General features: G+C 43.2%; 1 protein-coding gene across 3 annotated transcripts in view; it reads left to right on the top strand.

Moving 5' to 3' along the window:
* Positions 1–27151, top strand: part of iqsec3a (IQ motif and Sec7 domain ArfGEF 3a) — a 78743-nt gene that overhangs the window by 19249 nt on the left and 32343 nt on the right. For 2 of the 3 annotated variants that reach the window (XM_084038254.1, XM_084038256.1), the window contains exon 3: positions 20280–20940. In XM_084038254.1, coding sequence (XP_083894380.1) covers positions 20280–20940 — 661 coding nt within the window. The remainder of the gene's footprint in view (positions 1–20279; positions 20941–27151) is intronic. The other variant, XM_084038255.1, reaches the window with a different exon arrangement.

The raw sequence follows: 27151 nt of genomic DNA, 5'->3' as shown, positions 1-27151 counted from the left end.
TTGGCAAATTAACAAGGTTAAAAGTATGCAGAATTAGCTATTAGGACTTCCTGTCTACAACCTACCCATGGATGTACAGACAACCACCACCGGATTACTTTGATACTGAAGAAGCTTAAAAACATGATGATTCTCAGGTAGGTTCTGGAGTTACAACGAGCACTTTTCAGCCAATGATTTCTAAGTGGATTTGTGGACATTTATTGGCATCGGACAGCAAAGATATGACCTCCTCAGAAAATGTAAGTTCCATTGAATCTAAAAAGGTGTGTGTTTTGTGTGTGTGTGTGTTTAGATTTTAATGAGTTATTGATGCAAACTGCTGCAATCAAATTACTTAAGCCTTTGAAAAAATCCATAAAAGCCTCTTATAATAATAAAAGTGAGTGAATCCTGTTGTCTTGCATGATTAAGGGGATCCACTCGCCGTGGAACAAGGCCTGATTAACATATAAAAAGGCCAGCTCATTTGTGCACTGCCTCCACTTCAGGATGTAATGAAACCTTATTTCACACACTGAACCTGACAGACAAAGTGCAATCATTGATATTTCATTCGCGCCGCTCTTTCTACTGAGAGTAATTCAAGCCTCTGAGTCAGATGGGGTCAGCTCAGGAAAAGGCCACTGGTGTGAGCTTCTCCAAGAACTCATTGTACTAATTTGGAGCCGTTCCTTGGTCTCGGTTCGCATCTGTCTGCACCTGGGGAGCTCTATCCGATCGGTTAGGAAGCGGGGGGGGAACACGCGGGTGATGGCACGGCGTATGTGGGATCATTTAAATGAGGAGAAAGTAGGAAGTTGTGAACTGAGGAGAGAATTGAGGATTTCACTGTCACATTTAATGAGGACCCTACGGAGATTGGAAACTCACCCTGACAGCATGCTCACTCTCGCCAGGTTTTAAGGACAACAACGTGGTCGAGCAGCCCGAGCCATCTTCTGTGTGCAATTTCAGCACTCTGCAGTTGGAGTTTGGTTGTTACTTTAACAGTTCCATAGGGGACGCGAGGTTTAATGCTCTGCTTTGCAGCATAACGGAGAACTGCTGTGCTCAACAGACAGGGCCCCAAAAACCTCATAAATGGAAGGAAAGTATAGAATATTCTAGCATGGAGGATGACATAGCTGAATAACTATATATATAGTGACACAAGTCACATGTAGAAATTTTACTTTTTGAATGGCTGCTGTGTGTGTTTTCATGTGTTTGCAAGAGTTGACTTTCAGAACAAAATAAAGCCTCTTTAGTCTTTAGGGTTGACCTATATTTGAGTATTTAAATCTAAAGGATTCACACACAAATGCTAATTTGTACACACTCATTCATGAAACCACAAGTGATGAATTGTGTACTAGGATGAGGAAAACACTGCAAAGAAACAGAATCTGCTCCCTCGCTCCCCATGCACAAATCTATGTTCACAGCTTGATGCCACTGTGTGAATTTGACTCGAGAGTTTGGGATCACATCCAAATCACTTCTCAAGTGGGAGAACTGTAGCACTCCCACTTCAGAAATGGAGTTTTTGTTTTTGCAATTGTAGCTGAATGTGCGATCAACAAAAACAGACGCGTACAGTGTGTGTAGACAAGAGCAAGTGCCAGTTTGAACGGTGCGAGGTGGAGCTTCTTCCAGCAGATCAGTGTGAGTGCAACTGCTTTCTCAGCTTTCTTATCCAGTAAAGTGAAATAGATCGTTGGCCAGGGTTGGTTAGAGTTGTCCCTTCAAACAAGGTCTCCTCTTTGACTAGATACAAAGAGTGAAATTGCATCCAGTAAATTCAAATCAATGTCAAAGATTTTTCTCTTTGTGACTTTGGTTTGGACACCAAACTGCCGTAAAAGTAAACTTTTAGTGTCAGATCTTAGTCAAGTTGGTATTTTTTATTTAATTTGTCCCCGTTTCATGACCTGGTTGGTTCAGGCCTGCAGTTCTGGATGGAAACTTCGTCACACCAGCATCTAAAACGCCATCATTTTGCAGCGAGTTTAACGAATTCCAATGTATTTGCTGTGGATAAGTGGATTGGTCCACGGGAGCAAAGTGAATGACCAATAACAAGCTATCTTGAAAGTGCTGACCTTTGAGAGAAAGCATCCAGCCTCATCACTTGATGAGGCAAATGGTCCGCCGGGCAGAAGCCTGGAAAGTGAGGACGGATGCAAACTATTAATGAATTATGTTGTTTAAAGTGTTCAACTAGTCTGACGTTAGCGAGTGAGAGCAGTGCAGTGTGTCGAAGTTAGCATCAACTCCAGCTCAAGCTCATTAAAGGTGGGCTGACATTTAAGGTGGACCAGCTATTCTCCCTGAATTGACAAACTGCTCCTCTTTGTTTGGCTCAAGTGAACAACTATGCTGAGTCTTCGTAGTTGCAGTTTAAATAAAGCTTCGCTGAAAACGGACACAAACGCACAGTCTACGTGTTTCATAGTGCTCCATGGAACAAATTCAAGTTAATGCTACCAGTAAATAACAATTTGCCTTATGGTTAACTCACTCTGTTGGTCGCAGTGTTAAATATAATCTCTTTGGCACATATTTTTGGCACGACACTTTAGCCTTTTGGCGTCTCAGCTGCCAAACCACAGAGAGACTGACATCTTGCTCACCATCTAAAACCTCTTTTAAATTAGTCCTCCTGCTGTGCTCCTCACGAATGACTTGCACACACACACACACACACACACACACACACACACACACACACACACACACACACACACACACGCCAAAGCCTTAATGAGGTATGCTATGCTAATTAGCTCACACAATCTGCCATAATGATTTTTACCTTGTCAGAGTGGAAGTTAGTTATCAAGTTCATCAACCTCCTCTGCGTTTTTCAGAGTCAGAGAATCTTAATGAACTCAGAACAATTAAATTACATTTTTGAAGTTTCATTTTTTTTGGAGTGATGGATTGTAAAAGCATTCATCCAAAAGTTCAAATGTAGATTGATTTAGACTTATTCAGAATACATTCTTTTTTTTAAAAAAACCCTCAGCGTAATTAAAGCGATGGTCTATAAATAACACTCGAGTCGAGGAAAGGCAGGATAACACACTGCATCTGGCAAAGCATATGTCTTTGGCAAAACATAAAAAGGACAACACATTTGGATCATTGCCAGATCTAGATTTAGGAGGCCTGTGTCATAATTTTTTATTTGCCCCTCAAAAAACGCCCTTGAACGTACACACGGATAAAAATGTCGATGTCATGAGTGTTTAAAAATGAAGCCGACACCTTGAGGGATCACAGCGGGGAGGATGACGCCGTTTCTGCAGGAAATTAATTCACCTCTGGAAGTGTAGACAGCTGTGTCACCTCGCCAAGACACCTTTTTCTCTAATTAATCCCAGGAATTAATAATAAACTGCACTAATTAGTGGAGTCATGCTGTCTGGCAAATGAAAAGGTGACGTGGGATGAATAAGGACTCAGCTGGAAACGCGTTGTCACTTTGGGGAGACAAATTGAAGTTCTGTCTTGTTGGGGAGAACCACAGGAACCACGATGCACTGAGGCGGACGGAAGGAACCGATGGGATGATTGATCCGTTCTGTTGGAGGACATTCAGGGGCATGCTGGGAAAGTGGGCCTGAAGCTCTTTTTTAGTCATTCAGGAAACGCACACTCACACCGCACAAGCATGTAAAGTGCAAGATCTGCTTTGTCCTCTCGCCAGCGGACATTAGTCTCGCCCGTGCACGCACAAATTACATTTCACATGCGTGGTATCCTCAATCAAAGTTCGCCCAATTTCTCTCACCTCTTCACCCCATGATTTAATATTTGTCCTCATCTCCCTCTGCCTGTGTCTCTCTCTCTCTTTGTGTCGCATGCTGCCTCAGCTGGAGAAAGTGACCTTGTCTGTTGTCATGGGAACAGAGGGCAAAGCAGGAAGATACGCCATGACAACGAGAGACTGTCTGCTAGGAGTTAAGCGCGTCTGCACATGTATGAGTTTGTTTTTTTGTCCTCCTTTATTGTGAAAATCCGCCAAATGTAAGCCTCATGTTTTACTTCCCTGTTTTTCTGTTGTCATCCTCCGATTGGCTCAAAGGGTTTTTCCTCCGAGTCAATCAGAGGAACACTCGTGTGTCATTCTCCGCGGGGGGTCCCCCGTCCATTCAGCTGTTGGTTTTTGTTCTAGCTTATTCCTCTTTAAACGCATCCTCTGGGGTTTGAGTAGCCTCAATTCACTCGAAAATTGAAATCGGCACTCAGCAGCATTTTGAATGAATGAAAGGAGCTTTTAAAGAGTGTGAGTGCTTGGAGTAATTTCTAATTAAAGTGATGCTCCGACTAATTTATCTCCGCCCTGGGGCATGCTTTACGCAAGACTCTTACGACAGAACCGTGATACCGAATCTGCGGGCGCTCAGCTGCATGATCATAGACGTCATTCACCGTCTGGGATGCGTGTTGGCCTTGATGAGGCAGACAAATCGGGCATAAAGAAGGCCGCCTACTTCATATGTTGCCGCATTCCTGCAGTGTCACGCCAGCCCTCTCACTGGCAGAACAGTGGTACAGTGGTGAGCGTCAAATGTTCACATCTGAGAGCTTCTCCTCCTCTTCTCCCTCTCCGTTCTGCAGCTTATCTCAGCATTGTGAGGCGAGCGGGGGGTTTTATTACAGAGGGGATTTAATAAATGCACAACATTTTTGATGACTTTGCTGCAGCCTCTCTTGTGTCTCAGAATCAGCAGTCTTTTTAAGTTTCAGCCTCTGTGTATAAATGTCGGGGTCGGGTGCTTGGATCTTCATTGACATACTGCTTTTACAGGCAGAATGAAGGCGGTTAGTTAGCTGTTGATAGCATTGTTGTATAATGCAATTTTTTTTAAAAGGGGCGCTCCACTGATTTTACATGTCAAAGGGAGGAACGCTATTCAGCCTGAGTTTGAAGTCTTATTTGGCTCTGGAGGAGCTTTGACGAGTCATGAAAATAACCTCTAATGGTGCCGTAATCATCAGGGTTACAGCAGACGGTCTGTGTTACAAACTGGGATTTGGTGGATTTGGGTTTTTTACCCAGCAGGCAGGGTCTAAAGGAACAACAACAACAACAAACAACCTATTTGCTAACAAGTTGCATCATGGGAAAGTAGTATCTCGTGATTTTGAAGCTTGAACCACACAAGTCAGGAGGTCCCTGCATTCGTTGCATAAAACACTTATAAAAGTGCCAATTGTTGATAACACAAGTTAGTAATACTGCTGCTATGAATCCTATATATTATCATGAATAGTGATTAAATAATAATAATAAACTTTATTTATATACCACCATTCCAGAAGAAGGTTTACATGGTGCTCTACAGGTAAAAAAACAACAGAATCATGATATTGTTAATCATAAAACAACAAGAACAATAGCACCATCAATAAAACAATAAAAAAATAAAGCAATAAGACGTAAAACATAGTAATAAAACCAAAAGCAATTAACATAAAACAATAAACAAATGGAGTGGGACGGTAAGACAGAAGGATCGCAGACTATGAATAAAAAGTGCGTTTTAAAAAGAGTGTTAAATGAAGATAAACCTCAGCATCATAATCTGCTAGATTTTCTGCAGGAGCAGCAAATGAAAAATAGATATGCCTAACGTATACAGTTTCTCCTGACTCCGTCTGATCATTTATATCCAACACTGCACCATGTTCAACAATGGTTTTGGTCGTTCCACTGACTCACTGGTCCCTGGAGGCACAGCTACTGCCATAATACCCACTGAAATATACTGCGGGAAAATAATGACAAGATCAGGAAAAACGGTACATTTATATTTTCTGCAGAGGCAGACAGTGGACAAAAAAAAAGAACATTAAATGCCTAATGTGTGCAGTTTTTCAAACTCTTTTTGGGGAGGGATTCGATAAAAATACAAAAAACAAAGTCTACCCCATACTGCACCATATTCAACGATGGTTTTGGTCATTGGCACTGCCATAATATCCACAGGGACATGACGCAGGACAATGCCATACCTACAGAAATAACCTTCCTGTGCGTGCAGAGTCGCTGCTAGGAGTGAAACAATAAATGCACGTTTTCCCGTAATGTTTTCCATTTTTCAGAGAGGAATGAGATGATCATTAGGAGCTCGAGTTCTGATTATGACTCTCATTCAGATAAATGTCTTGGATACAACCAGCTCATGTGATTTCAGATGATAAAGCCCCCCCTTTCACCTCCATCCTTTCTCTGGCCACCATCTTTAATGGACTGCCATCTTATTAGTCTCAGAGGTCCCAGAATACCCATCCTGCAGGCCAGTCAATAGCTCAACTCCTGCCTGACCGTGCTGCAGTGAAACGTCCCCTGTGTGATGTGAGTGTTTGTGTATGCAAGAGAGAGAAATAAAGGGAGCATAATGTTCTGGGATGAGTGTTTCAGTTTTTGTGTGTAGCTGTCCCTCTTGTTTAAACAGCCTCCACAAATGGACAAAATAACTCCCCTCTGGACAGCAGGGGGTGCTAACGAGAGACAGAACTCCTGGCAGTCGGAGACATCCGTCTCTCCACATGCTGGCTGCACATTTTGTCCTGACCTTCTGCTTCTGGCTGTCAGCCCATATTTTCATCCTCCGTCCTTCTACCTCGTCACGGCAAAAGAAGTCAATGACTGCTGTTTTTTTGTTGTTATAATTCGAGGCCAAATGACCATCCCTTTCACCCACATAGTCCACATCCCGTCAGCCAGTGCCAGCGTGTTACAGCACGCTTCATTGTGAAGAGGGAAAATAGAGCCAAGTGTCCCAAAAGCAGGCATCTGGTGCCCTCAGCTGCCCGACCCATCAGCTCCAGAGGTAGCAGAGAGGGCAGCGTGTGAGCTGTAAATCTCCCGCGGGTTCAAACGGAGGGAAGAATTAACAATCTGCTACGTTCTGCAGTGCAAGGGTGGAAAGGAAGGAATGACTAAGAGCTTGGAGAAAAAAAAACGACTCTGGCTGACCTTTTTAAATACAAATTATGCACATCTTTATCACGTGTGAAACACTTCACGAGGAGTGCTTTTTCTGAGGGAGGGGCTAAGGATTTCCAATCAGTCAATTAGTCAGCAGAGGTGGTAAGTGCTCTCACCCGCCTAAATTTGCATTTAGGAAAGTGCTGAGTCTAGAACAAAACATTTTCGTTTTTCCACACACACACACACACACACACACACACACACACACACACACACACACACACACACACACACACACACACACACACACACACACACACACACACACACACACACATCCTTCAGAAGATATTCTCAGTTTGTGTGTTAGCGGTATCCTTTTGAATAATGATTATGTTCCTGTAAATAAAACAGCACATGGCTCCAGCAAAGGGAACAGTTAGGGTCCAAATTGGAAGAAGCATTAGCTGCTAACGCTTTGTGTTCTCTGCTACTCTCGTCACAAGTTTCTTCTGAATTTCTTGAGGAATTTGGCTCAGATCTGTGGCTGTTTATCAATGTGTATCTATTTTGGGTTTAGCGTAGAAACAAACACAGGACTTTCAACCAGAGAAAAACGGTGATACGTTGTCGGCATAGCTGGTCGATTATTGTTAGCTTCCAGAGTTCTCCTGGTTTAACTTTTATTCATATCAACTTGTGAAAAATAAGACATGCCAAAAAAACCTTAACCAGCCTTATTAATTAATTAACATTTTAAAAATGTTATAATTTTCCTTGAGTTTATGTATAGACAGTCGGCTGCCTCCATTATAAAATGCTGCATAAAAATCCTGGGGTTGCATATTTTAAATACAGATAGTTCAAAACAGATTACGAGCCGGGATGTCAAACCTTTGCTGCCTGACTCTCAGAGCTCCAGTCGGTAACTTAATCCACGCCACGGGCAAGTAACATGGAAATAAATGACTGAGAGAGATGTCGTGCACAGAGACAGCTTTTTGAAGGGGGAAGAGAATGCGTGTATCCTGCGTGCCTCACCTCCCAGACACACCAAACCCCGTAGTGATCAAACAGGTACAGGATGTTCCCTACTGTTCCCTGTGAAGGGACATTAGGTGTCCCGGGCGTGGGTAACACTGTCAGGTTCTGCGTACATCACCGGGGTGGAGTCCTTGTCCTGACAGCTCGCCGACAGCCTCATGACTGTAGATCAGCAAGGTAATGAGTGAGGAGGAGGTGGAGGAGGAAAAAAAACTGCAGACATGGCGATCTGGCGCCACTGTCGCCTCGCTTCACTTTAATGAGGGACGGGGAATGACGAGGAGGCGAGTGAGGGGGAGGAAGGAAGGTGCATGGTGGAGGTTTAGATTGGAGAGGAAGATTTAATGATGTAGATGCTTCAATCTGGTAAAAAGACATCCCTAGGTGTATTATCTTGTCTCTCAAGTATGTGTGGTCACCGGTTGGGAGGGTAGAGTTAGAAGAAGAACTTATATCAGGAAGAAATATCCACTCAAACTTTCCTGTCTCCTCATTTTTCTCTAAAATGAACGACCCACATCCAGACGACTGAATGCTGATGAAAGGGAATGTTTCAGAGAGCGTTGCTATTTGCTCCGTCATGCTTTTGTGCACAGAGCCTGTTACCATGACTTCAACTGTGTGTGTGTGTGTGTGCGCGTGTGTGAGTCATTGCTGCAGTGTGTATGTCAGGCTGTGTCATCCCTGTCAGTTCAAGCCTTGTTTTGAAGAGGTGATGGGTGGTCAAAATGAGTTACTTGTTAAAAAAAAAGCCCCAGCGGTGCCAGTCTAACAAAAAAAAAAGAAGAAATTAAAACAATTCCACTTTTATGTTGAACAGAATCGTGCAGAAACCTTCAAGATGTAGATGCCTAAAACAAAAAAGCACTCAGTGACTCAAAGTTAATGAAGCTTCTCCTCCCGAAGTTAGATTTGACCTTAAAGGACACTGTTGGTGAAGTCACTGCACACCGGGTTTCGTTTTCTTTTTTTTCCATTCCAACCCTTTAGCCCATTCGGTAATCATAAAACGAACCATTAGTTTGCTTCTACGGTAGCCCACTCAGCCCATTTTGGAGATAGCCCCTCGCTTTGACATCGCCCACCTGGCTGCTCGCTCTCTAACGGCCCGCATCACCTCCAAAGTCAGAGAGAGGATTAAACGTGAAGGGTCCGCACAGGCGTGGACGGGCTCTCACTCTGGAAGAAAAACCTTTCACATTTCACTGAGATGTAATTGAATTCCTGCCGCTCTTATCGCTTCGGTGATGGGATAGCATCTCGCCACTTTCTGGTGGGGAGTCGATGGGAACACGACGGCGGCGGCCACCTCCTGGCTTAACTTAATTTTTTTTTGCCAAAGAATAAGCACAGTGAAACATTATTTTTTAGCTACCCTTCCCTTGAAAGCAATTTCACCGATGAAGGGAGACTGATTCGGAGTCTATGAGTGTGTGCATGCGCGTGTGAGGGAACAGTGACGGATAATAGAGAACGTGCCACAGGGTGAGTAGTGAGCTCGATGCCAGACCATGCCTCTTCTGACTCGACTCCGTCGTGACAATAAACAACCTCCTCTCGTGATTTCTTTTTTTCTTTTAACAAATGAACCCCGGAGGAAGGGGGAAATAAATAGCTTCACACTGTAAGTCTGTGCACATAATCTGGAGATTGTCAGCATTGTTTGTTGTTTAAATTGACCTGTATGCTTAAGGAAAGCAGGAGGAGGTGTGATGTGAAATAAAAGGGGGAGTGGCTTATTCCAGTAGGTAAATGAAGGCTAATCAGTTAAATAATAAGCTTTTTCTCTCTTCCTAATTCAACAAAACAAAATAAACGTGATAAATGGAATAGACTATTCTGTGTGTGTGTGTGTGTGTGTGTGTGTGTGTGTGTGTGTGTGTGTGTGTGTGTGTGTGTGTGTGTGTGTGTGTGTGTGTGTGTGTGTGTGTGTGTTTATGGGTTTCAAGGCCCACTCTGGTGTGATACAGTGAAGAGCTTGCAATGTGGTTTATCAGATGCCAAATGCGCCGTCTTGTCCCTCTTTTTCAAACACGGATCAAAGAGACGATTGTGTACGTGCGGGAGGCCGTTGTGTTCATACTTCCTGGACCGACGGAGAAGCGCGCGTTCGTGTGATCATCGGCAGGCTTTAAAGGTCGCTGAAGGTGAATTGCGGTGCAAGGGAGCGGACCGATGTTTTTCCAACTCCTGTTGCCGTGGCATCACAATATCACAATACAGCAGAGTATAAATAGCTTAAAGTATATCGGGTTGAAATGTGACAGCGTGGCATTTGTTTCATGTGGGATTGTGATTCAGTTTATGTCCCAAGAGAGAGAGCAATCTGCATGAGGAATGTACTGACGGCAGCTGCTACCAAATTGATGCATGCATGCATTACATGTAATCCGTCAGTGGTCCACCTGCAAACTAGTGACATAATGCAGACAACTACAACCAAGACAGTTATGATTCTTATCATTTTATGCTATATTGGCGATGGCGTGCATGTTTATGATGCAGACCTGCCGGATCAAACGCCCCCCGATGGTCAGTGACTGTTGTGCCCACATCTTTACAGAGACCTGGATCCATCTTGGCATCCGGGATCAAGCTGATCAAGGACGAGAGGAGGTGGACTGTCAATGACGCTTGGTGTTCAAACATAGTAGACATGAATGGACATTGTTTTGATGAGAGCCCAGAGAACTGTTCTTGTTTCTGCTGTTCATCATTATCTGCAGAAGTTTGGGCAGGACTTTATCTTTATGACGAATCGTACATCTGTTCCTTGTCTGTGTCTTACTTTTATGGCATTCTTCACTGGCGGTGACTTCCAGACAACGACTCCTATATATCCTACAGTTGATCTCCCATTTCCATATCTCAGCCTGCCTTCCATCATTTCTACCTAAATCACTCTGGAGATGAGCTGTTCCCTCCGCTTGTCTCTTCTCTGTTTGTTCTGGATATAATCTCTTCGACAATCAGTTTCAGTGCTGTATTGATGGATCGATCCTCTCACAACGGATCTTTATCCTGCATGCCACAAACTTCATTCTACAACACGGGGACAATTTCTCACTTCGCAGCATCTCGTCGCGTGTTAATATTCCGTCTGTCGCCGCCGCCACCACGCTGAGCGGTTTCATTTCCCGCTACACGCCTGTGAGCCCTTTCTGTTCCGTTCGTGAGTCTGTTTTCTCTGCTCGCCGAGACAGCTTCATCCTCTCGTCATCCCATTCTGAAATATCACAGCGAGTCCACGGATAGCCTTAACCAACTTCCAAGCATCCCATGCATGAATTTGCCCTGCTCGTTCCCTCTCTCTTCCTGGACGTGATGGGAGTCTGGATTTATCTCCGCGTCAGGAGCCGCCTCCGATTCCCACGGATGGTCTGACAACTCCCTCTGCCAGTTTACCACGATAATTGAGGCATTCTTTTTGGAACAATGGGTCACCAGTAAACAAAATCAGGCTTCTCATGTCTAGCCAAAAAAACAAAACAGATTTGGCAGCTAAATTGACAACTGATTTCATCAGCTGTATCTCGTTAGTGACAGCTAATGCTATCGTCTGCGTCAAGCTAACGTTTATTTAATGTTTCCAGCTGATGAGTGCTTAAAAATGCTAAGGACTGAAACTAAATTTACATGAACAAACTCATATTGCTAATTATTATGTACAATCACTGTTTTAAGTCAATAAAAGAGGGACTTCTTTTTTTTTGTTTCAAAATCATGAAACCCCCCCTTACTCTAATCTTCTACAGCCAGATTTTAAACCTGAAATAGATTTTTGGGGTGAGCCTTTAATTCCACTAATATCACTAAGGGCTCGATGGCTTACATAAACACCTTAATGAGAATAAACCAACTTAATTCCAAGAGAAATGTCATTCCATTTGAAAGTGTAATATCTACCCAGGCGTGCTCGTATATAGCGTAGCTCCTGGGAGACTCCAGATGACGGCGGGTGGAGTGGGTGGCTCGCCTTCTCTTATTTAATAAGTGCATGAGTAAGAAGTGGAGAGCACTGAGCTCATAACAGTCCAGAGTTCAGTCTTTGGTCTTGTGGAGGGAGTTGCTCGTGACAGAAATTTCCCTCCTGAAAACATATTGAACAGAGCACCGTGATTTATATCATCATTCAAGATTAGTGGGAACTCATTAAACTCATTAAACTTGATTTAATCGGAAGTACCGTCTCACGATCGTCTTCCTCTATTTCTTCCTCGTGATTATCTGTGATGACTTGCCGTTATACAAACTACAACATGTCGACAATGAATGTCTTTTCTTTGAACATTTTTTGTTTTTGTCTCCTCTCCTAACTTTTTTCTTAAAAAGATCTCAAATTCAAAGTTGCTCCGTCATTTCCCAGCAGCTCTTTTGTTTCACTTTCACGTCTCCGCTCCTGAGCACGCAGCCAACATTTAATTGGGCTGACATCCTGCACTTTCATCGCAACCACTGCGCAGTGAATTACAATGAGGTAAAAACACTGTATTCGCTGAATCATCTGACACTCGTGATGTTGTATCACCATTCCTCCTCTCTTCACACCCGCTGAGTATTAAGTGTCCTCAATAATTACACTGTTTTACTTTCTGCTCATTTTGAGCCAATAATGTGATAACTGCAATAAGCCCGCTGTTGTAGAACGGTTAAATGACACTCATACGTTGTGTGCACAGCAGATTTGTTTTATATCTTCTGTACACAACAACAACGAGCCTCGTCATATGGTCCTTCAAGTATTGGACCGTGGTGCTTATTCAAACAAGATACCTGTGCATTTGGAGACCGCCGGAGGATATTTCCAAGATATGTGAAAAAGAAAATGAGCCAAATAAATAAAAAGAAAACCACCAGTTATTTCCCCCTGATGGGCCACATAATAGGCAATTAGCTTGTGAAATCGTTGGGGGGGTTGGGTGGCTAAATTGTTTGTTCCTCTCACAACGAGGCGAAGCAGCAGCTGAATCCTTTCTCCAGGCATCGTTGTTCTCGAACACATGCTTTCCTTTCCGCCTCGCTGTTAGGCGCCCGTAAAACTTTTGCCACGAGGTGTAAAAATAGAGTTGTGAGTCTTGTGCGTAACAAGCTGTGAATAAGATGCGGGGAAATAATACATACAACACAGTTTACATCAGCAGGAAGTCTATACAGGCAATGGATGAAGGCATTCAAACCACTATTGCATGTGCTTCAGTTTCATTCACTATGAAAACTGCTAATGTACAAATGTGCAAACCATTTAATGCAGCGTCAAGAACATTTCAGGGTCACATGACTTTGCTGGAGTTGCGACATTGATCTGATGACTTTGGTCCAGACTGAAATATCTCAAGAACTTTTGGGGGGATTAAGATTACATTTTGTAAAGACATTCATGTATCCTCATGACTAGTGTTTCCTTTACCGCCACCAAGAAATCTGATACAGACAATCATTTTGTTTGTTTGATTTTTACCTCAGGATGAATTGTAATACACCTGACTTTTAATCAAACGCCATCCCAGTCAACATTTTGTTCTTCTCACTTTAGTTGGACCAAATATCTGCACTACTATCCCCACTCCCATCATGCTCTGTTGTTTTCCATGTCCAGTGTGTAGGGTGTAGTGTGACTCTTTGACTTGTTCAACGTTGTAACGTTTATTTGAAGATAACAGTTATATAATAACACTATTATTATTATAGTATATGTCTCCCCTGTTTAGGAATGTTCAATTCATTCAGTTTGGTGCAGAATAACTTAGATATGACTTGTGATCGGAAAATAACTTTGTCTCAATCTCATACTTAAATTAGAAAAAAACAAACATTGCCAGTAAATGTAATGTAGGTATGTCTTCAAAAAAGTATTGTTGTATGGAAGCTTTTTTTTCTTTCTAATCCGATTCATATTGACATTGAGTGACATTTTGAATGCCTGTAATTTCCCATCCTTGAAGTCCTGAGATTGTGTGTGTGTGTGTGCGTGTGTGTGTGTGTGCGTGTCTACATATATATCTGTATCCTTGCAGCACGTCAACCATAAATCTGCGGTGCAATTTCCACCGCTGCCGTCTCCCTCCCTCTCTCTCTCTCTCTCCATTTTGTCCACATCCCGGGGCTTCGGCTTTTGAAGACATTCAACCTAAAATCCTGTCTTGCATATTTCACAAGCCCAACCTGTTTTTTTTATTTTTTATTATACCCCGTGCTCTGTTGTTGCTGGAAAGATGTTTCATTGACATTGCACTGGAACGCCTGTGGTCATAATGGTCTGTGTGTATTGCGTACTGTATGCGCAAGCGGTTTGTTCTTAAATCCTTTAGGGCGACCATCCTCGTTCAGTCTTCAAATTCAACACGATAAATAAAAGCCTCCCCCTTTACAGCAAGAGGGAACAAACTGTTTGTGTGCAGCGTCTTGTTTCGTAGTGATCACCCCGTCATACTGATCACTGCCCTCCGTGAAAGTATCTGTATGGGATGTCAACAAGAGCTGAAGGCTGATCCTCTGCTTTTCAGGCACATAAACTGGTCAACATTGATCTCAGTGCTCTTCAGTCAACGCCCAGAAAGTATGGATTACATGCAACAAGTAAATAGAGAATCGCCTCCCCCTTTTATGCCAGCTTTTCTTATCATCTCTTTGCCTCTTTCTTGCTAAACAGCGCTATTTATGAGCTGTGTTGTCCCGCCCAAGTGAGCGCGGTATTGATTGGCATCTCCACCGCCAATCCATCACCGCAGGATTGATCACATGAGGCGAGCAGAAAGCACAAAGAGGATGCCACCGAGCATGCATCACTGCACGTCTGCTCAAGGTGAATTTCACAGGGCAGAGGTAGCCATTTTTGGTATGGCAGCATGGTTTTATTGTACTTTAATACTTAATTCTTCCAGTTTTTGAACAAGCAATCAGTTCATTACTGTTTAGACAATTTTACAATGTCTACCTGTAGATGGATGGATTCTGATCTGTTCTAAGAACGACCTTTCCCTTCTTGCTTTAAGACATGCACGAGTGCAGAGGCTTTGACTTCTTGTCCTCTAGGAGAGAGCGAGAGAAAAAAAGGCACAGATACTGTTAACCATGTGACTCATCCAGCCGTCTCATGATTTAAACATGTCGTGGCTATATGTGAGCCGTTCTACACAAAAGCTCCTTCAGTCAACGTGGCCGATAACGTGCTGCATGGAAGCATGTGACCTGCCTTCCTCGGCCCTTTTAAGGACTTTCTTGTCTGCTTTGATCCAAGATGGTGGTTGTCATGGGAGTGACGGTGCTGCAGATGTGTGTGTGGCCAGCGGACGCACGTTTCCGTTTGACCTTGATCAAGGAAAACAGAGACTCAAAGACAAGACGTGGGGTTTTTCATCTGTTTATGTGCAATATCTCAACAACTACATCTTGTGTAGACATTCATGTGCAGAGGATGGAGCCTGACTCTTCCCATCCAATTCTTTAGTATTTTTGATTATGATATTCAGCCTGAGGCACACATTAAATTTGCTGTTTCAATTTAGTTTCACAATTTCTAAGAGAACACAGTTTTGTGTTATTTCCTATAATTTAAAGGGTAAATCATTGCACTTATATAAAGTCAGAGTCGACTGATTTAACCAATAGTGTGATGCTCCCATGACTATTAAATGAACTCCATGAGTAAAATGTGTGGAGATTCCCTTTAGCATCATTCGTCAATATTATTTGGTGAGATCGGGCTTTCACACTTGCATTTCCTGAGTCAGAGCTTTGTCTCCGTGCCGCTGTCGCCCTCACACTCTGCCTCATCTCTTCATGGCTCATATAAACACAGGCATGCCCAGTGTTGGGTTAGTCAGATTACTTTACTGTTGCAATGAGTGACGTAACACGTAAACAGTTACATTTTCAAATAAGCAATGTGTTACAAGAATATGACAGTGAAATGTGTCCGGTGATGAATAAATATGCCGGTATTAACAGCTGTGAAAAGCATTGGCTTTCGTCTTTCATTCTGATGGACATTAACAAGCTTGTAGCCGGTTATGTGGTAGAAGAGATGCTACCGATATCAACTGTCCAGTCTCCATTTCTCACTAACATCATTAATTAAATCCCTATGACGCATAATTTGCTAGCTATCTCAACAAAATAAAGAGATGTGAAGGGGATATTGGCTCTGTCATTGCTGCCATATATGGTAGATCCAATACATTCAAAGGTAGTAGCAGAGAAGGCTAATAATGCTAACATATGCAACAAATTACCTTTCTTACTGGTAACAGTGTAACGTAACTGTATCACACCAGCAAATTCTATTTTAAAAATGACACAAAATAGGTGAAAATCAATGGAGTGTCTCACCCTGAACTGTTGTAAATACATGTTAACAGGGAGGTTAAGAAGGGGCCATTAATAAGAGAAAGATGGAATTATAGTGAATTCACTTGACCTCTTGTCTTTTTGATGAAATGAAAATAATTTGCAGTCTAAATAGAAATGTGACAGAACCGTCAGAACATGGGCGGTTTGTGTTTTTCTTTTCCTCTCATGCAGATATTTTGTCCTTGTTCAGGGAAATAACGCAGCATTATAACACGTAGTCACACTTTATAGTCAGTCAGTCTGAATTCTCTGCTGTGCACGAGGCACTACATGTTTTCCCTGCTTGCAGAAACTGTGCTGAATTTCAAACACACTTGGGTGATGCATTCAGCAAATGTACCCCATACATCACCTTCTGCATGCATCAGAAAAAAAAGGAATATGCTTATTTATGCGGAAGTTTCTGTTCTCCAGTCCAGTGATCTGCTTGATGAGCTGATTCATTCTCTATGAGCTATATATACTGTACATGTTTTTTTAGATACAGAGAAGCAGAAAAGGAAAAAGAAGGAAAGTGAAAGAGTTGCCTACAAATAAATCATTCTTCTACTTGGGGGGAAAACATAAAATCCATAAGAATAGCAGCGAGCAGCTTCTTCGGGGATCTCATTTGCTATGACTTCTGCTGATGGTGGTTTTCCTCACATGATGCCCTCTTCAGCAACTCTTTGGCTGCAATCCACCAGAGGGAAGACCCTTTGAACCCCACTAGTCACATGGCCCGATATCTCATCCCCGCTGCCGCACGCCCTCCACAGTGATGACGCTGCAAAATCAGCGCGATCAAGGTTAATGAAAGTCGAAGCAGCCCGTAGTGACCGACTTCACTCTGGAGATATAATGAGTGGGCCTCCCGCATAAAGATGGTGGTCTTCCTGTTGGATTTCAGCACCCTTTGACACGGCGCAACAGATTCTTAATGGCTGTAGACAGCACCGGGCCTCAATGTTACCAGTATTTAACCTCCCCCATCCTGGTTGTTGAATACATTTTGACATCTAGTGAAAAAACATGTAGACGTCCTTTTTTTAAAATGCAGACAATACAATGTTTCTCCGCAAGAAGTTACGGTTAGAAATAGTTTGAGCCCCAGAATGTCATTTTTTTTTAACTCAGCCATGTATTTATTATTGTAACCATGACAACCTCACCTTAACCTTAAGTATTCATTAAAACCAAACCATTTTCCCAAAACGTAGCCACGTTGCACAACGAATACTTTTACTTTTGATACATTGAGTGTTGATAATAATTTACTTAAAGCAGAACCTTTACATGCATTTGAGTATTTGAACCTGCATTGTTGTATTGGTGCTTTTAAGACACATACATAGAACAGATTCAAAACTTCATGTGAACGCAGCATAAATATTATGTTTCACATCCCTGCAATGCTGCAAAACGGACAGCTGCAAAGGCTCCATATGGAAATTGTGTGCAGCCAGAAGCCGAATGAAGCCTATGCTCTCACGCATCCCGATTCAAATCAACGTGGCGTTGTAAGTTGTTGCCTGGGCGATACACTAAATAAACAACACCAGCCAAGGGGCATGAACTCACAGCAGATTACGGCACCAGCCTGTTAGCAATCATGGCAAAGAGAGAGCAGGAGACATCAGCGAGCGGCGTAATTATATTCCGGATGGAACGCATGGAGGCCGCCGCGCTCATCCGTCTTCAATACTGACATATGGAAAGATGAGAGGACAGAGAGAGAGGCAGCATCCAGGGCTTGTCTCTACCTCGTCAGTCACATTGACACCTGGAACTGCTGTGTGTGTCTGTGTGTGTGTGTGTGTGAAAGGGTAGGGTATAGGGTAGGGTATCAATAATTTTGTATGGTGATTTTCTTTGTCCTTTCACAAATAATCCCGGGTCATTCTTTAAAAATCCAGCCGCACGCTGCCTTTTGTTTGTCGGATTATCTTTCTCCAGAACATGTGCTCCCGCGAAATAGCAAACAGGAACATTTAGATTCACAACAATGAGCGGAAGCATTCCCGAGCGGAGAGAGTAGACAGTAGACAGGCAGAGCGGCTCTCCTCCCAAAGGATGTTTTTTTTTTCCAGGCAGGTCTATTTTTCGCACAAGTAGAAAGCTCACCTGTGAGCTGAGTGTCGGAGCAGCAGACTTTATTTCTCGATTCATTATTCATCACTCATACGAGCTCTATTTTAGAAGTTGCAGACCCAGCTCTATCCCCGCTAAAGATACTTTTCTCCTCGAGCATATGTGCTGTCACGTGTGATGAAAATGAGAAGTGAGCCCCGTTTTTGCAGGAAGAGGAAGCAGACGCGATTTGAGTCTGAGTCTTTGAGACTGATGCACACTTTTATATAAGAAAAGCCGATTTTAGCCACAAATGAACACATAGCCTACATTCGGCAGGTATGCGGAGGCTACATTTCCTCCCTGGCTTTTCCACTCGTCTCTCTTGCAAATACACAGTTTGAACTAAAAGTTTGTTGTTTCTCTGAAGCCTCCCCTCCCTCTGGGGAGAATCATGCCGATGTTCTACTGCAGCACTCTGCATATGGCAGCCCTGAGTGTCCTGATTTTATGCTCACTGACTCCGGTCTTATCACCGTATCCAATAAGAGGGAAACAAGTCTTATCTTAATCTGGGGAATAACATGCCGAGCGCTTATCACACTGTCAATTAGTGTGTAAACCTGGCTTGAATTCAAAAGGATAGTACAGGACAAAATCTGCGGATACTTTTCCTTATAAACTGTAGACTGGGACGATGCTGAAGAAGCGTTAGCATTAGCGTTACTTGATTTAATTCATTTTTGTTGAATTATTTGGGTATATATGCTGGCAGTGGGGCTCCAGTCATGGCAATGCGGTCTTTTATGAACATTTTTTAGCAATCAAACAGATATTCGTAGTCAAGAGACACATCTTTTTTTGATAGTGTTTTAATTGCGGCATGACTTATTAGGCATATTTTAGGCCACAGGTAGGGGAGGGACTTAGCCTCTCTAAGAGACATGATGCATTTTTGGGGGGTTTCCTCTCTACTACGTAGGCAATTTTCAGGATAAACACACGTTTAATTAATCATATTTATTATGGCCCCAACTTGATTTACTGTGTCGCAGCCATTCCAGAGAGCCACCACTTACAATACCCGGGACCTGACCCACCTTAATGGAACATGGCCATAATAACACCTCTGTTTACCCTGCAATCACACCTCATAATGGCTGCTGTGAAATGGGGCTTATTATGGATGTGCCTTTTGGCTGAAAGATCATTACGATCTCATCTTTCCCTGCTAATAACACCAGCATGACAGAAGAGCCTGAACCGCAGAGTCAAAGTTATATTAAATGGTTGACATCGGTCAGTCAGAAACTGATAGGATTGATTAAACTCAAGGCCGTCACCTTGTGAAAAGACACTGAGGCTTAAACTCCCACACTAACGCTCATACATGCAGCCATTCACACAGTCTAGAAAGGTGTAGCGACATTTGTATTAGCTGCATGACTGTTCCACGTGTGTATGCGTGTGTGTGTGTGTGTGTGTGTCACTATTGGATGGTCTTTTTTTTCCACATTTTCTCTTGTGAAGATTTTGCTGAAATAAATAATCACTCTTGATTTTGTTTTTCTAGAAAATGGATGGATGGATGGATGGATTTTGTTTTTCTTCACTCTCGTGCACTGTGGTTTTTGTCAGCTGTTCTGTGCTGTACATTTCTACTCCATTGTTTCGTTGTCTGTCCGTGTCTAGACAGACGAGAGAAGCAGCCAGAACAGAGCAGGTAGACAGATGAACTGGCCCCGCACACAGTTGGTAGCAGAGTGAGAGAGAGAGATCATGCAAAAAAAAAAGAAAGAAAAAAAAAGGTCAACTTCTTACCACTAACCCAGGCAGCCTGGAGAAGAGGTCAGAGCTCGACACGGATGCAGCAGCAACCTCACTCTGCGTTTTCTCCTCCTTTCTGCAGCGATGACCTTTCTCCAGACTCGTCTATTGGGGAGGAAGGGAAGGGAGGAGAGGGGGAGCTGCAGAGTGAGGTCGAGTCACAACCGCAACCCGAGCAGCAGCAGCAAGAGGCTCAGCCACAGACTGAACCACCGTCGCCACAGCCCCAGTGTGAGCCCCAACCACAGACTCAACCTCAGCCCGAAACCGAGCCTCAGCCAGAGCCTGAACCCAAACCCCAGCCTGCACCGGAGCCCGAGCCCCAGCCCGAGCCCCAAATCGAGCCCCAAATCGAGCCCCATATCGAGGCTCCGAGCGAGGAAGCGATGCCGGACGCCCCTGAAGTCCCCGAAGCCCCTTCGCCTTGCAGAGGGGAGCAGACAGTGGTGGAGCAAGAGAAGGAAACGTTGGAAGAAGTTATGGAGGCAAAGAGAAAGCAAGAGGCAGAGGAGGCACAGGCCGAGCGGTGTGAGGCCGAGCGGCGTGAGGCTGAGCGGCGTGAGGCCGAGGCAGCGCAGGAAGAAGAGGAGGAGGAGGAAGGGGGAGGAGCAAAAGGAGGTGGGGCGGGGAGGAGAGCCAGCCTGCACCACACGGCCTCGCCCTTGAGGGTGCAGCGCAACGGGGCCGGCTCGCACTCCGCCACCTCCGACTATGAGCTCTCGCTTGACCTCAAAAATAAGCAGGTAGGGTTGTGTTGGGGTCGGGGGAGGGTTGGTGTGTTGTTTGGGTGAGGGGAGCGGGAGGGCGCCAGGTACAGTAACTCTTTGTGTCTACTGTACGTCTTGTGGTCCGACATGTTTGTGATGTTTCTGTCCGACGAGGAAGACTTATGTTTTGGTGGAGAAGCTGGCGTTTTTTCTTTTTGTTTCCCGTTGTTTGTCGTATTGATCCCTATTGGCTCTTCCAGACTGTATCGACTAATGATGAGCTTCCTTTTTCTTCATTAACAAGAACCATCATTGCCATGTCATCATTTCATCATCATCCTCACATGCGTTTGTTTTCGGAAAGTAGGCTACAACATAATTTATCCCCAGGTATTTCACTGCTGTGTTGTAATTTGTTGAATTTAGGGCGACTCATGTACATTAAGTTTCATACACTGTATTAATTTCCCAACGATGCAAATAAACACACACACACACCAGGGTAAAATAAAGACAATGTGCAAACAAGTTGTACGTTTGTATCTGCATGAATGAAAAGCTTATTAATTTGTCTTTCCTCTGCTGCCCTTATGAGATCCTCTGGATGATGAAAAGCCATTTCCACTCAAGAATAAAAGCATGTGACCGTTATCTGTTCCCATCTTATTACAGCCAGTTAAACCGATTTCTGTCTGAGACGGATATGAGCTGTGACAGTGTTTAAACATGCATTTCCATTGTCCTCATGTTTGTGTTCTTATCATGCTGTTCATCAGGGGCTCCGAAATCATTACATAATCATCTCCATTTCAAGAACCATCAAACCGTCGCCATCCCTTGTCATTGTCATCCATCTAACCAACATCCTTCAGTCAATGGATCTTCAACCAGGTAAGGCAGCAGAGTTGGGGTTGGCTCCCTGTGTGTCACTTTTCTGCTACTTACATTTTCGTCAAGATGAATGACCTCATTAAAGCTTCATCATTTTTTAAAAACGGCTTAATCATTTAAAGGGGAACTTTCAGTTTGCTTGTCACAAGGATCACCACACAGCCTGGGAAAGCAGGCGTAGAATGGGAAGTGATGTCATTATGATGTCATGGGGGTTATCTTGGTCTGGGATGCAGGCGTTTTGTTTGCATTACAGTGGAAAGTGTGGGGTTTTGAAAGGAGTGGGCATTAGGGAGGCAGAAACGGTCTAATGGAATGCGGTAATGTTGCATTATGGGAAATGAAGGGTTTTGGAGCTTGATCCATTCCAGGGAATGCAAGTGTGGAAACCTCGGCCACTGCTGATTTAATTTTGATAGTCTTTTTTAAAATCTGTCTCAGGTGAGACCACCAACTGAATGGATGTGAAAGGTTTTGCAGATTTCAGCTTCTAGATGAACGGATGTGCAGCTTTCCTCTGTTTTGTAACATTTGAATGGTATATTTAGATTACGGACTATTGGTTGGATATAAAAGGATATTTGAAGAAGTCAACTTGAGTTCTAGGAAATTGCAATAGGAATTTTACTGTGTTTTTCTGGCATTTAATTGATCAAACATCTGACAACAACTGTTTGGCATTTCATTTACCAAACAGTTATTGTCAGATGAATCGACAATGAACATTTCCCTTAGTTTCAGCCCTAAATATAACAATTGCACACCATGCATTTTTTGTTGTATGAATTCATTGGTTTCTACGTGAGGCACAAAGGTTACAGACCTCACTCCCTCAAGCCTTGACTTCCATTGGTGTCACAGTAATGGTGGCGTGGCCCGCTCGACCACACTTCATCAACAAACCCAGAACAATCGGTAAACATGGTCTCCCCGGTGTCAAGTGTTTCTCAGCCTCAGGGCACCAGACTGTGAAGGTAAATCTATTCAGAGGTGACACTGTCACTGTCATTTGGACTGCGCTTTTCTGTGTCAATATTTGTTCAAATTCAGTCGGCAAGAAGAAAAGATAGAAAAAAATTGCAAGATGAGCTACTGAAGCATTGAGGTTTGCAAAATCCATCTTCCAAACGAGCGATGAAAGATGGGAAGAGAGATGGCTGCTTTATTTCGCTCTGTCAGCCCCATTTCTCGCTCTGTTTTCACTTCATTTCCTCACACATTGCTTACATGTTAAAAGTTCCTTTAACCTCAGCTCCTAACCCGTGTCTCCCCCTCACCTCCACTATCAGTCCTTTAATCTCACATCTCTCCCGCTAGCTCCCCGTCAACAATGCTGGAGATACGTGATCAGCTAGATTGATCTTCTGTCTGTGCAGCCGGCGTTGCAGGCGCTTGATGCGTCTACAGATCAATGTCAGGGTAATTGGATCCGCGGGGCGATACCTTGATTGCAGGGGAGGAACCTCATGACCAAGTCTTTGAGCGTTAACTCACTTCAACCTGAGCGTTCAATCTCTGGCTCAACTTCTCTTGTGTTTTTTTCAAGCCGGTTTAAATTTAGAACCTCATTGAATTTTAAATGATGCCTTATAGTAGAAAGCTGGTAGATGAACATGTTATTTTCATGCCACGGGCAGTTTTGTAGATCGTATTAATATGCATTTCTGTACATCTTTTTTTTATTGAGATACGTTCCATGTTCCATTCCATAACCCCAATTTAAACCCACATTTTATGGTTTACAGAAGAAATGGCACAACCTCTAGTTGCAAGGACTTATTATTCAAATATTAATAATAATTCTACTTATATATAAAACATTTTACAGCTTTAGGATTTATAGGGAAACAATTGGAGTTAATGTTCTCTTTGACATTTTTTGTAAAAAAAAAAAAAAAATTCTAGTTTCCAAATGTTCATCAGTATGGCTGTTGATAACAAACATCATTCCAAAAGGGCAGCACTGAAATGACACTAGAACAGAGTGAAGAGGACAATTTCAAGGGTAAACGTGTAAATATTTTCTGGTCTCCAATTACAACAATAGAGTACCAAGGTTGACACTTATGTCAAAATTCAGACAAAGAAATGACGGCGTCCCCATTCAAACAGAGGCGTAACCGATGCAGGTTCAATCAATGCAGACCACACAGCCTTTTGTTTTACAGCATGATAAAGTGGGACGTGACGAAACCTGACTCCAAACGACTGCTCCGGCCTCGAATTGGTGCGAATCTCTGCTCGAGTAATAAAGAGGGCCCATGAATCAAAAGGCATTCATCTCCATAAAGTGAAGCATTTCACCAGTGAAAAGTTAAATTTGATGGCCCTCGTAATGACAATTAAAAGCCCAAGCGACATGAAGACGTGGAACATCAGACAAGATGTTTAGTAGCTTGTCCTAAACGTGCAGGAAAGGAACGTGATGACATTGTTCAATAGGTTGCTGCTGTATAATCTCAGTCTTTTGCCGTTCTAATGAGATTGTATAATTTCTTTATTCTGCCTCAGAATTGGTCTCTTTTTCGCTAACTGACTTTGGTCAAGGAGGTGTCAGCTTAACGGATCCCCATCCTCTGATGACGAAGTCTTTCGTTGTCCTCCGCATTTTGTAATGCAGTCGGCATAAGTTGTGTCCCAGTTTTTGCTGTTATATAACCATCTCATTAATCATGCAGATGTTTCTGTGCTGTAAGACAGTGTGAATGAACGTGGAGGCTAATCGTGGCTTCGCATTTTGCCCCTTGTTTCTGCAGCATACGAGATCTGATTGTCTGATGTTTTATTTATGTACACATTTTAGTATTTTCATACAAATTTAACAGGAGATGGATAGATTTATGGCTAAACTAAGAGAGAGGGTTGTGTACTGTATGACTGGTATTCCATTTTAAATAGCATATCTCACATATTGTTACTGCCCTGTGAACATATGTTCCTGTTTCATTGATTTTTCTTTTAAAAGGAATAGTGCCACATTTTGGGAAAATTGGAGTTCTCCTGCTAAGAGTTTGTTTCGGTGCCAAACAACCAAATAGTTTCACCACAAACTAGTTTGTTAAAATCACAAGTCATATGCATTTTCCAGCCATGAAATTCGCCCATAATTCTACAAACGAAGAGGCAGAACAAAAGTCGTGACACATGATGCTGAAAAAAACATGCTGTGTGTTGTATTTTCGGTTGACCTTTTGTTTTGAGACACATTTCCATCTGAAGCACGAACATTTCCAGACTAAAACAGATTTCCACAGCCTCTGGGTATTAATATTTCAGAAGAGAGATAAAGTTCTATATTTCTAGCCACAATATCCACCACCTGCTATCTGATAATATCGGAAAAATTCGCCTTTTCTCCTGCAACTCGTCTTTGAGCTCACGTTTCTATTTCAATGTGACCATAACCTCAAACTTCTTCTTCTTGTGGATATGTAGCTAATTCGACTTCACAAGTTTGAAAGGTCTATGCTATTCTTACCTTTATCTATCCTTCATAGAAGAATTACACCGTCCCTCTTGCTATTCCATTGTATATACTCCACACTGCAATGTAACACCACTTTGCACTGGTTTGTTTTCCACCTTTTTCCCTCATTTGTTCAAAGGGGAACGCGAGGTCAGCATGGTGCCGAACAGCCCGTCAAAATCGATTTAGATCCTGGTGGAACAGAGCAGTGCCATCACGTTCTCTCAGACCACTGCGACTCCAGAATAATCTCTCTCCATCAGCGCTTAGTGAAGTGATCAGAGGTAGAACTGACAGTTGGCTAATGGGGGGGATTTGCAGCAGTGTCACTCTTGGTGCGCTCATCCGTCTCATCACCTCTTTTTTCTATATCTTCATACCCTCCCCTCAGTAAACTTGTTTTCTTGTTTCTTCAGTGTCCTGTTCATCCATCGTGCTGGCATCACATTTTCATGCTACGATCAGTCAAAAGCCCATCCACCTCTTGCCCTGAGTCTCCTAGCAACCGTGAAAGCAATGTGTAGTGTGAATCGTCGCTCGTTGCAATGAACCGACACGGGACGATCACCCGAATCTTTGCGAATGTTGCCTCGCTCGCCTGCATTCCCACGTGAGTGACCATGCACTTATCGTGAGTTTCAGCTCATTGATTAGCTGTCAGCCCGCAACTTCACCGTTTTGTTTCCCTCTCTCTGCTTTCATGTTGTTTTTCAGCTGTAGCTGTTTTCAGCGAAAACACTAAAAGCCCACTGTACAGTACATTACCCTCTCAGCGCCAGGCAGACACAGACTGCGACTAGAGGACATAGTGAAACATCTAGCAGCTAAAGTGGTGGTAGAGACCCAAAATAGAGCTAAAAGACTGAATATTGAACTAACATTTGTAAGTAATGTCAGTAATAGAAAGGTAATTCTACCAATTTGTCCATCAGAAGGCTTTACAGTAGTTCAACCGGTATACAAATACAGTGTACGGCTCGCAAACACTCTGGTATGAAATCATGCCCACTTTTCACCCTCTTGTCTTCCTCCCCTTGCATCACGTCCCAACTCGACCTGGTAGTTGTAATATGAATGGCAAAGTGTAGCAGATACACACTGTGAAAGAAAAGAACGCAACATGACCCAAATACTTTATTCATCATCCCCGATCCTGCTTACGCAGAAGGCAAAACAAACAAGCTCGACTGCCACATTTAATCAAACGCAGCCCCACTGATGGCCGTTTCTCACTACCAAGGGCACCTCTGCACTGGAACTCTGCAGAATTTGTTTTGATGAGGGACACCTTCCTGAGTAATGAGATCATATTACCTCTGTGCCCGTTTAAAAAAAACAAAACCCAAACAATTATTTATTTTGGAGTCGAGGCGATATATGGCTAACCTTGTCGTTGCAAGGGTGCGCAGAGCGCAGTCGCAGAGCTATCCAGATTAAAAAAAAGTCATGAATATTCAGGCTGAGTTCGACCAGTCTCCAAGAGCCGCCGGCCAATGAGAAGTCGCCATCAGCGGATACAGTAGAGCTCGCAAACCAGCGTCCTATTCTCAAACCACCTTAATATTCTCCGTTCGTCTCATTTTTGCTCGCAGAGGCTCTGCAGCGAAATGTAAATGGAGTAGATAAGATGGATTTTCAGTGTCATTCCACTTTTCTAAAGAGCTTTGTGTGTGATTCCGTTCCTCCAGTGACAACGGCGGAGGCTGCATCTTGAACCAACCACTTATCACAAATTGCAAACCCTCAAGGCATTACGGCCTATCAGCAGGCGCTTGAGTGACTTTGTCCGGCGCCAAAGCGAAAAGAGATTAGCAGCTGAAAGTCACATTTTGATCCGTCGGTCTACGGTGACTATTCAATTGCATTTCAATTTATAGGAGGGCTATTTTA

This window comes from Eutrigla gurnardus (genome assembly GCF_963514095.1).
Source record: "Eutrigla gurnardus genome assembly, chromosome: 21".
Taxonomy (NCBI): domain Eukaryota; kingdom Metazoa; phylum Chordata; class Actinopteri; order Perciformes; family Triglidae; genus Eutrigla; species Eutrigla gurnardus.
Note: the sequence above shows the minus strand (reverse complement) of the source record. Positions and strands in the feature narration are given on the sequence as shown.